The sequence below is a fragment of the Tachyglossus aculeatus genome, chromosome 17, assembly GCF_015852505.1.
Source record: "Tachyglossus aculeatus isolate mTacAcu1 chromosome 17, mTacAcu1.pri, whole genome shotgun sequence".
Lineage (NCBI taxonomy): Eukaryota > Metazoa > Chordata > Mammalia > Monotremata > Tachyglossidae > Tachyglossus > Tachyglossus aculeatus.
In genome coordinates, this window is record NC_052082.1 from 10454139 (window position 1) to 10466172 (window position 12034).

A 12034-nucleotide genomic window follows, 5' to 3' on the forward strand; every position below is an offset into this window, starting at 1 on the left:
AGCTTCGCACATGGTAAGCGCTTAGCAAATGCCATCATCATTATTATTTTCATTGTTTTAACCGTGGTGGCTCTGTCATTTCAGGTATAGTGGTGGAAGATTGCCTGCTTTTGCATCAGAACCTGTTGAAGAACAATAACTCCAATCAAAATTTCTTTAAAGAAGGCTCGTACATCCAGAGGATGAAACCCTGGTTTGAGGTGGGCGATGACAACTCTGGCTGGTCGGCGCAGAAAGTGACGAATCTTCACCTGATGCTGCAGGTAGGCAGGCCTCCCCCGGGCCATCTGTTGTTTGTCCCTCGTGGGGCTTTATCCCCATTTTCCGGAGGAGGTAAGGAAGAGCGAGGCGTTGGCACGCACTATTCTTGGGCGCGGCGTTCTTTCGCCGGAGCGTGCCGCTCACACCACCTCTCTAGGCTTTGTCTTATAAAGGATCGGACGAGGCTTGGTGAATCACACTTTGCACCTTGCAAATGTGTATATATATTTATGTATATATGTTTGTACATATTTTTTTACTCTATTTAATTTATTTGTACATATCTAGTCTATTTTATTTTGTTAGTATGTTTGGTCTTGTTCTCTGTCTCCCCCTTTTAGACTGTGAGCCCACTGGTGGGTAGGGACTGTCTCTATATGTTGCCAGTTTGTACTTCCCAAGCGCTTAGTGCAGTGCTCTGCACATAGTAAGCGCTCAATAAATACGATTGATGATGATGATGATGTGTAATTACGTTTTCAAAAGTCGACTCGTAGGGTCCGTCGAACATCTCTGCCTCCGTAAAAATCACCGGCGGCGGTGGCATAGTATTTGTTGAGCGCTTACTATGTGCCAAGCACTGTACTAAACAGTGGGAAGCAGCATCCCCACCGTCTTACCTCCTTCCCTTCCCCACAGCACCTGTATATATGTTTGTACATATTTATTACTCTATTTTACTTGTACATGTCTATTCTACTTATTTTATTTTGTTAATATGTTTGGTTTTGTTCTCTGTCTCCCCCTTCTAGACTGTGAGCCCACTGTTGGGTAGGGACTGTCTCTATATGTTGCCAACTTGTACTTCCCAAGCGCTTAGTACAGTGCTCTGCACATAGTAAGCGCTCAATAAATGCGATTGATGATGATGATGTTGGGTAGGGACCGTCTCTATATGTTGCCAACTTGTACTTCCCAAACGCTTAGTACAGTGCTCTGCACACAGTAAGCGCTCAATGAATATGATTGATTGGAAAGAGCCCGGGCTTGGGAGTCAGAGGTCATGGGTTCTAATCCCGGCTCCCCCACACGTCTGCTGTGTGACCTTGGGCAAATCACTTAACTTCTCTGGGCCTCAGTTCCCTCATCTGTCAAATGGGGATGAAGATTATGAGCAGCCTTGATTACCTTGATTACCTTGATCTACCATAGGGCTTAGAACAGTGCTTGGCACACAGTAAGCGCTTAACAAATACCAACATTATTATTATTATTACTAAGAGCTGGGATAGATACAAGGTGATCAGGTTGTCCCACGCGGAGCTCACAGTCTCAGGCCCCATTTTATAGATGAGGGAACTGAGGCCCCGAGAAGTGATATGACTTGCCCAGGGTCATGCAGCAGACAGACTGAGCCCCCTCCGTCCTCTCCCCCTCCTCCCCCTCTCCATCCCCCCAACCTTACCTCCTTCCCTTCCCCACAGCACCTGTATATATGGATATATGTTTGTACGGATTTATTACTCTATTTTACTTGTACATATTCTACTTATTTTATTTTGTTAATATGTTTTGTTTTGTTGTGTATCTCCCCCTTCTAGACTGTGAGCCCGCCGTTGGGTAGGGACCGTCTCTATATGTTGCCAGTTTGGACTTCCCAAGCGCTTAGTCCAGTGCTCTGCACACAGTAAGCGCTCAATAAATGCGACTGACTGAATTAATGAATGAATATTTATTTATTTATTTCACTTGTACATATTTATTTTATTTTGTTACTATGTTTTGTTGTCTGTCTCCCCCTTCTAGACTGTGAGCCCGCTGCTGGGTAGGGACCGTCTCTATATGTTGTCAACTTGGACTTCCCAAGCGCTTAGTCCAGTGCTCTGCACACAGTAAAGCGCTCAATAAATACGATTGAATGAATGAATGAAGATGGCGTAGCCGGGGCCTTCTGACTCCCACCCTTGTCCCAATACACTATCCCATGCTGCTTCTCTGGATTTTAATCCTGGCTCTGCCACTTGTTTGCTTGGTGACCTTGGGCAAGTCACCTCATCCCTTCATTCACTCATTCATTCAATCGTATTTATTGAGCGCTTACTGTGTGCAGAGCACTGGACTAAGCGCTTGGGAGGTCCAAGTCGGCAACAGATAGAGATGGTCCGTACCCCACAGCGGGCCCACAGTCTAGAAGGGGGAGACAGACAACAAAACAAAACACGGCGACAGGTGTCAAGTCGTCAGAACAAATAGAATTAAAGCTAAATGCATGACATTAACAAAATAAATAGAATAGTAAATATGTACAAGTAATAAATAGAGTGATAAATCTGTACAAATGTATATACAGGTGCTGTGGGGAGGGGAAGGAGGTAGGGCGGGAGGGGTGGGGGGGAGGAGAAGAAAAAGGGGGCTCAGTCTGGGAAGGCCTCTGGGCCTCAGTTCCTTCGTCTGTATTCATTTTATTTTGTTAGTATGTTTTGTTCTCTGTCTCCCCCTTTTAGACTGTGAGCCCACTGTTGGGTAGGGACTGTCTCTATATGTTGCCAATTTGTACTTCCCAAGCGCTTAGTACAGTGCTCTGCACATAGTAAGCGCTCAATAAATACGATTGATGATGATGTAAAATGGGGATTAAGACTGTGAGAGCCCCACGAGGGACAACCTGATCACCTTGTATCTCCCCCAGCGCTTGGCACATAGTAAGCGCTTAACAAGTACCATCAAAAAAATGGACGGTCGGGTCTGGAGCCGCCGTCACCCGTAATTTCTGCTCAGTATGTACACCCGGTCAGAGTTTCTGTTGCCAGAAACTAGTAGAGCGTTCGTCGCCGAAGCCTTTAAGAATGAATATATACGTATGGTTTCTGTCTCTACATAAAGTGCCTTGCCCACTTTCCAGCGCTTAGAACAGTGCTTGGCACATAGTAAGCGCTTAACAAATACCATCATTATTATTATTATTATTATTATTATTATTTTTTTTTTTTTTTTGTAGCTCGTTCGCGTGTTGGTGTCGCCGACCAATCCTCCCGGGGCTACCAGCAGTTGCCAGAAGGCTATGTTTCAGTGTGGATTATTGCGGCAACTTTGCACTATTTTGATGGCCACCGGAGTGCCGGCGGATATCCTGACGGAGGTATGTCCGGGAGAGAAAGCGGGGAAGAGAAACCTGGCCCGGGGTAGGACTAATCCGCTGAAATTAATGTCATTCATTTATTCAGTCATTCAGTCGTATTTATTGAGCGCTTACTGTGTGCAGAGCACTGGACTAAGCGCTTGGGAAGTCCAAGTTGGAAACATCTAGAGACCGTCAATCAATCAATCAATCGTATTTATTGAGCGCTTACTGTGTGCAGAGCACTGGACTAAGCACTTGGGAAGTCCAAGTTGGCAACATATAGAGACGGTCCCTACCCAACAGCGGGCTCACAGTCTAGAAGGGGGAGACAGACAACAAAACACAGTAACAAAATAAAATAAATAAAATAAACATGTACAAGTAAAATAAATAAATAAATATTCATTCATTCAGTCAGTCAGTCATAGTTATTGAGCGCTTACTGTGTGCAGAGCACTGGACTAAGCGCTTGGGAAGTCCAAGTTGGCAACATCTAGAGACGGTCCCTACCCGACAGCGGGCTCACAGTCTAGAAGGGAGAGACAGACAACAAAACAAAACATATTAACAAAATAAAATAAATAGAATAAATATGTACAAGTAAAATAAATAAATATTCATTCACTCATTCAGTCGTATTTATTGAGCGCTTACTGTGTTCAGAGCACTGGACTAAGCACTTGGGAAGTCCATGTTGGCAACATCTAGAGGCGGTCCCTACCCAACAGCGGGCTCAGTCTTGAAGGGGGAGGCAGACAACAAAACAAAACATATTAACAAAATAAAATAAATAGAATAAATATGTACAAGTAAAATAAATAAATAAATATTCATTCACTCATTCAATCATATTTATTGAGCGCTTACTGTGTGCAGAGCACTGGACTAAGCGCTTGGGAAGTCCAAGTTGGTAACATATAGAGACGGTCCCTACCCAACAGTGGGCTCACAGTCTAGAAGGGAGAGACAGAGAACAAAACAAAACATATTAACAAAATAAAATAAATAGAATAAATATGTACAAGTAAAATAAATAAATAAACATTCATTCATTCACTCACTCAATCGTATTTATTGAGCACTTACTGTGTGCAGAGCACAGGACTAAGCGCTTGGGAAGTTCAAGTTGACAACATCTAGAGACGGTCCCCACCCAACAGCGGGCTCACAGTCTAGAAGGGGGAGACAGACAACAAAATAAAACATAGTAGCAAAATAAAATAAATAGAATAAATACGTACAGTCTAGAAGGGGGAGACAGAGAACAAAACAAAACATAGTAACAAAATAAAATAAATAGAATAAATACGTACAAATAAAATAAATAGATTAATAAATCTGTACAAACATATATACAGGTACTGTGGGGAGGGGAAGGAGGTGAGGCGGGGGATGGGGAATCAATAATAATCTGTGGGGAGGGGAAGGAGGTTAGGTGGGGGATGGGTAATCAGTAATTATTAATCATAATTTAATTAATAATGGCATTTATTAAGCGCTTACTGTGTGCAAAGCACTGTTCTAAGTGCTGGGGAGGTTACGAGGTGATCAGGTTGTCCCACGGGGGGCTCACTGAAAGCCAGTGAGGGGCAAAGGATGACATTGAGCGGTGGGATTTTGGGCCGCGGAGAGGGGCGACGGCGTCCTTGACAGATGGGAAGTTTCGCCAGAAAACTCGGTTTAGAGAGGAAGGACGCTATCCCGCCTTTCCTGCTGTAATTTCCATTTCAGCCCGTATCGCAGGTTCCCTTTCAGGTGGAATGAGAGTCCAGTCGACTCGAAAATAAACACGATGAAGCCCTGGGTCAGTGAATCAATCAATCAATCGTATTTATTGAGCTCTTACTGTGTGCAAAGCACTGTACTAAGCGCTTGGGAAGTACAAGTCGGTGACGTATAGAGACGGTCCCTACCCAACAGCGGGCTCACAGTCTAGAAGGGGGAGACAGAGAACAAAACCAAACATACTAACAAAATAAAATAAATAGAATAGATATGCACAAGTAAAATAAATAAATAAATAGAGTAATAAATATGTACAAACATATACATTATATACAGGTGCTGTGGGAAAGGGAAGGAGGTAAGATGGGGGGATGGAGAGGAGGACGAGGGGGAGAGGAAGGAAGGGGCTCAGTCTGGGAAGGCCTTCTGGAGCACACAATAAGCGCTCAATAAATACGATTGAATGAATGAATAAATATGATTGAGTGAATGAATGGGCTTCCCTCCTTCTCCCCAAACTGCTGTGCTCTTCCTCTCCCCCACCCCTCTGATAATAATAATAATAATAATGTTGGTATTTGTTAAGCGCTTACTATGTGCAAAGCACTGTTCTAAGCGCTGGGGGGAATACAAGGAGATAAGGTTGTCCCATGTGGGGCTCACAGTCTTCATCCCCATTTTGCAGATGAGGGAACTGAGGCACAGAGAAGTGAAGTGACTTGCCCAAGGTCACATAGCAGACATAGCACCCTCACCCTCGTCCCCCTCTCCATCCCCCCCGTCTTACCTCCTTCCCTTCCCCACAGCACCTGTATATGTGTATATACGTTTGTACAGATTTATTCCTCTATTTATTTATTTATTTATTTATTTTACTTGTACATATCTATTCTATTTATTTTATTTTGTTAGTATGTTTGGTTTTGTTCTCTGTCTCCCCCTTTTTAGACTGTGAGCCCACTGTTGGGTAGGGACTGTCTCTCTATGTTGCCAACTTGGACTTCCCAGGCGCTTAGTACAGTGCTCTGCACACAGTAAGCGCTCCATAAATATGATTGATTGATTGATGTGGGGGAGGCGGGAATCGAACCCATGACCTGTGACTCCCAAGCCCGCGCTCTTTCCACTGAGCCATGCCCTTGGAGGGGGGATCAAAGCTTTGGCAATTCCTTTTATCCCACACCTGAAGAATCCCGTAATCTGCTCCGTCACCTTTTCCCGAAAGAGAAGCTTAATGGGTTTTTTTAATTACTCGGGGACTTTCACCATCCCAGATCAGTCAATCAACCGGTGGTATCTATTGAGCACTTACTGTGTGCAGACACTGTACTAAGCTCTTGGGAGAGCATAGGATAACGAGTTGTTAGATACGTACCCTGCGCCAGACAAGCCTACAGCCTGGGGGTGACAGGGTGATCAATCAATCAATCAATCAATCGTATTTATCGAGCACTGTACTAAGCGCTTGGGAAGTACAAGCTGGCAACATATAGAGATGGTCCCTACCCAACATCCCCCACATGTCTGCTGTGTGACCTTGGACAAGTCACTTAACTTCTCTGTGCCTCAGTTCCCTCATCTGTAAAATGGAGATTAAGACTGGGAGCCCCACGTGGGACAATCTCATCTCCCTGTATTCCCCCCAGCGCTTAGAACAGTGCTTTGCACATAGTAAGCGCGTAACAAATACCAACATTATTATTATTATTAACAGTGGGATTTGAGCGGTTGCTAGGGACGTGTTGCAAAAGTGGCATTCTTAGCAGTTTTCGCTCGGGTCCAAGTTGTTGCGGTTTGGGGAAGCAATTTTGTTTTGTTTTGGTTTATTTTTTTCTCGAATTTAGCCGTCCTTCCATTTGGCGTGTGACCGTTTTTTTTTTTTCTCCCTGCCTCCCTGCAGACTATTAACACCGTCTCAGAAGTCATTCGAGGCTGCCAAGTAAACCAGGACTACTTTGCTTCCGTCAACGCACCTTCCAATCCACCGCGGTAGGACCGGGGAAATAATAATAACAATAATAATGATGATTATCATATTATTATAATTATTATATTATAACTAATACACTAGATATAAATATATCATCAAAATTTAATATTATAATGTGATATAATATTATAATATGACATGTTAAATATGATATTATTATAATATGTTAAATTATTATAATATGATATTATGGCATGATATATTATTATAATATGATATATTATCACAATATGATATGTTATCACAATACGATATATTATCATAATATGATATATCACAATACGATATATTATCATAATATGATATATCATAATATGATATATCATAATATGATATATCATCATAATATGATATATCATCATTATATGATATATCATCATTATATGATATATCATCATAATATGATATATCATCATAGTATGATATATTATCATAATGTGATATATTATCATAATATGATATATTATCATGATATGAGATATTATCATGATATGAGATATTATCATGATATGATATATTATCATGATATGATATATTCCAATCCACCATGGTAGGATCAGGGAAATAATAATAATGATGATTATCATAATATATTATAATTAATACACTAGATGTAAATATCTTATTATACTGTATTATAATATATTATACAATTACATAATGATTATAATTGTAATTTTAATTATAATAATAATAATGGCTAATAATAATAGTGATGCCATTTATTAAGCGCTTACTATGTGCAAAACACTGTTCTAAGCGCTGGGGAGGTTACAAGGTGATCGGGTTGTCCCCCGGGGCGGGGGGGGGCTCACGGTCTTAATCCTCCCCCTCCCCGTCCCCCCCACCTTACCTCCTTCCCCTCCCCACAGCACCTGTATATATGTTTGTACAGATTTATTACTCTATTTTATTTGTACATATTTATTCTATTTATTTTATTCTGTTAATATGTTTTGTTTTGTTCTCTGTGTCTCCCCCTTCTAGACCGTGAGCCCACTGTTGGGTAGGGACCGTCTCTAGATGTTGCCAACTTGGACTTCCCAAGCGCTTAGTCCAGTGCTCTGCACACAGTAAGCGCTCAGTAAATACGATTGAATGAATTTATCAATCGGAAGCAGCGTGGCGAAGTGGATAGAGCCGGGACTGGGAGTCAGGAGGTCATGGGTTCTAATCCCGGCTCTGCCGCTTGTCTGCCGGGTGACCTTGGGCAAGTCACTTCACTTCTCTGGGCCTCAGTTCCCTTATCCGTAAAATGGGGATGAAAACTGTGAGCCCCACGTGGGACATCCTGATTACCTGGTATGTAACATCAGCGCTTAGAACACATAGTCGGCGCTTAATACCATTGTTATTATTATAATCCTGGCTCCGCCACTTTCATTCATTCATTCATTCATTCAATCATATTTATTGAGCGCTTCCTGTGTACTAAGCGCTTGGGAAGTACAAGTCGGCAACATACGGAGACAGTCCCTACCCAACAACGGGCTCCCAGTCTAGAAAGGGGAGACGGACAACGAAACGAAACATGTGGACGGGTGTCAAGTCATCAGAATAAATAGAAGTAAAGCTGGATGCACATCATTAACAAAATCAATAGAATAGTAAATATGTATAAGTAAAATAAATAGAGTAATAAATCCGTACAAACATATATACGGGTGCTGGGGGGAGGGGAAGGAGGTAGGGCCGGGGGGATGGGGTGTCACCCAAATCAGGTTTGGGTGTCCCTTGTTTTCTGTGTGACCTTGGGCAAGTCACTTTATTTCTCTGGGCCTCGGTTTCCTCATCTGGAAAATGGGGGTTGAGGCTGTGAGCCCCACGTGGGACAGGGACTGTGTCCAACCCCATCACCTGGTATGTGCCCCAGCACTTAGTATAGTGCCTGGCCCATAGTGAACGCTTAACAGCGTGGCTCAGTGGAAAGAGCCCGGGCTTTGGAGTCAGAGGTCGTGGGTTCAAATCCCGGCTCCGCCACTTGTCAGCTGTGGGACTCTGGGCAAGTCACTTAACGTCTCTGTGCCTCAGTTTCGTCATCTGGAAAATGGGGATTAAGACTGTGAGCCCCATGTGGGGCAACCTGATCACCTTGTATACCCCACAGCGCTTAGAATAGTGCTCTGCACATAGTAAGCGCTTAATAAATTCCATTATTATTATTAACAAATAGCATTAAAGCTTTTTGAGTCAGAGGTCGTGGGTCCAAATTCTGGCTCCACCACTTGTCAGCTGTGGGACGCTGGGCAAGTCACTTAACGTCTCTGTGCCTCAGTTCCCTCATCTGGAAAATGGGGATTAAGACCGTGAGCCCCATGTGGGTCAACCTGATCACCTTGTATCCCCCCACAGCGCTTACAACAGTGCTCTGCACATAGTAAGCGCTTAATAAATTCCATTATTATTATTATTATTATCAAATAGCATTAAGGCTCTGGAGTCAGAGGTCGTGGGTTCAAATCCCGGCTCCGCCACTTAGCTGTGTGACTCTGGGCAAGTCACTTAATGTCTCTGGGCCTCAGTTCCCTCATCTGGAAAATGGGGATTAAGACCGTGAGCCCCATGTGGGGCAACTTGATCACCTTGTATCCCCCCACAGCGCTTACAACAGTGCTCTGCACATAGTAAGCACTTAATTCCATTATTATTATTATTATTAACAAATAGCATTAAGGCTTTGGAGTCAGAGGTCGTGGGTTCAAATCCCGGCTCCTCTACTTGTCAGCTGTGTGACTCTGGGCAAGTCACCTAACGTCTCTGGGCCTCAGTGCCCTCATCTGGAAAATGGGGATTAAGACTGTGAGCCCCATGTGGGGCAACCTGATCACCTTGTATCCCCCCACAGCGCTTACAACAGTGCTCTGCACATAGTAAGCGCTTAATAAATTCCATTATTATTAGTATTATTAACAAATAGCATTAAGGCTTTGGAGTCAGAGGTCGTGGGTTCAAATCCCGGCTCCTCTACTTGTCAGCTGTGTGACTCTGGGCAAGTCACCTAACGTCTCTGGGCCTCAGTTCCCTCATCTGGAAAATGGGGATTAAGACCGTGAGCCCCATGTGGGGCAACCTGATCACTTTGTATCCCCCCACAGCGCTTAAAACAGTGCTCTGCACATAGTAAGCGCTTAATAAATTCCATTATTATTATTATTATTATCAAATAGCATTAAGGCTTTGGAGTCAGAGGTCGTGGGTTCAAATCCCGGCTCCGCCACTTGTCAGCTGTGTGACTCCGGGCAAGTCACCTAACGTCTCTGGGCCTCAGTTCCCTCATCTGGAAAATGGGGATTAAGACCGTGAGCCCCATGTGGGGCAACCTGATCACCTTGTATCCCCCCACAGCGCTTAGAACAGTGCTCTGCACATAGTAAGCGCTTAATAAATTCCATTATTATTAGTATTATTAACAAATAGCATTAAGGCTTTGGAGTCAGAGGTCGTGGGTTCAAATCCCGGCTCCGCCACTTGTCAGCTGTGTGACTCTGGGCAAGTCACTTAACGTCTCTGTGCCTCAGTTCCCTCATCTGGAAAATGGGGATTAAGACCGTGAGCCCCATGTGGGGCAACCTGATCACTTTGTATCCCCCCACAGCGCTTAAAACAGTGCTCTGCACATAGTAAGCGCTTAATAAATTCCATTATTATTATTATTATTATCAAATAGCATTAAGGCTTTGGAGTCAGAGGTCGTGGGTCCAAATTCTGGCTCCGCCGCTTGTCAGCTGTGTGACTCTGGGCAAGTCACTTAATGTCTCTGTGCCTCAGTTCCTTCATCTGGAAAATGGGGATTAAGACCGTGAGCCCCATGTGGGGCAACCTGACCACCTTGTATTCCCCCACAGCGCTTACAACAGTGCTCTGCACATAGTAAGCACTTAATAAATTCCATTATTATTATTATTATTATTATTATTATTATTATTATTATTATTAACAAATAGCATTAAGGCTTTGGAGTCAGAGGTCGTGTGTTCAAATCCCGGCTCCTCCACTTGTCAGCTGTGGGACTCTGGGCAAGTCACTTAACGTCTCTGTGCCTCAGTTCCCTCATCTGGAAAATGGGGATTAAGACCGTGAGCCCCATGTGGGGCAACCTGATCACCTTGTATCCCCCCACAGCGCTTACAACAGTGCTCTGCACATAGTAAGCGCTTAATAAATTCCATTATTATTATTATTATTAACAAATAGCATTAAGGCTCTGGAGTCAGAGGTCGTAGGTTCAAATCCCGGCTCCGCCACTTGCCAGCTGTGTGACTCTGGGCAAGTCACTTAACGTCCCTGTGCCTCAGTTCCCTCATCTGGAAAATGGGGATTAAGACCGTGAGGCCCATGTGGGGCAACCTGATCACCTTGTATCGCCCCACAGCGCTTAGAACAGTGCTCTGCACATAGTAAGCGCTTAATAAATCCCATTATTATTATTGACAAATAGCATTAAAGAAAACTGAGTCTTTATATATAACCCTAGGGAATCAGAAATGGACATTACTAAAATGCACGCCTCTCTGTAAATAATAATCATGGTGGTATTTTCTAAGCACTTACTACGTGTCAAACACTACTCTATGCACTGGGGCGGATGCAAGCTAATCAGCTTGGAATCAGCCCCCGTCCCGCATGGGGCTCACGGTCTTCGCCCCCATTTTACAGGTGAGGTAACCGAGGCGCAGGGAAGTGACTCGCCCAGGGTCACACAGCTGACAAGCGGCAGGGCCGGGATTCAAACCCGGGTATTTTGGAATCCCAGGCCCCTGCTCTACCCATTAGGCCACCCTGGAATATTAATAATAATAACGCCGGCATTTGTTAAGCGCTTACTATGTGCAAAGCACTGTTCTAAGCGCTGGCGGGGGGGGGGGCGGTACAAAGCGATCAGGTTGTCCCACGTGGGGCTCACAGTCTTAATCCCCATTTTACAGATGAGGTCACTGAGGCTCAGAGAAGTGAAGTGACTTGCCCAAGGTCACACAGCAGACATGTGAGAAGTAGCG

At 43.8% G+C, this 12034-nt stretch overlaps 1 protein-coding gene across 5 annotated transcripts in view; it reads left to right on the top strand.

Annotated features, from left to right (window-relative positions):
• The window catches only part of USO1 (USO1 vesicle transport factor), an 84714-nt gene that overhangs the window by 27268 nt on the left and 45412 nt on the right, over nt 1–12034 (top strand). For all 5 annotated transcript variants that reach the window (XM_038758975.1, XM_038758976.1, XM_038758974.1 and 2 more), the window contains 3 exons: nt 85–263; nt 3200–3340; nt 6948–7036. In XM_038758975.1, the coding sequence (XP_038614903.1) occupies nt 85–263; nt 3200–3340; nt 6948–7036 (409 nt within the window). The remainder of the gene's footprint in view (nt 1–84; nt 264–3199; nt 3341–6947; nt 7037–12034) is intronic.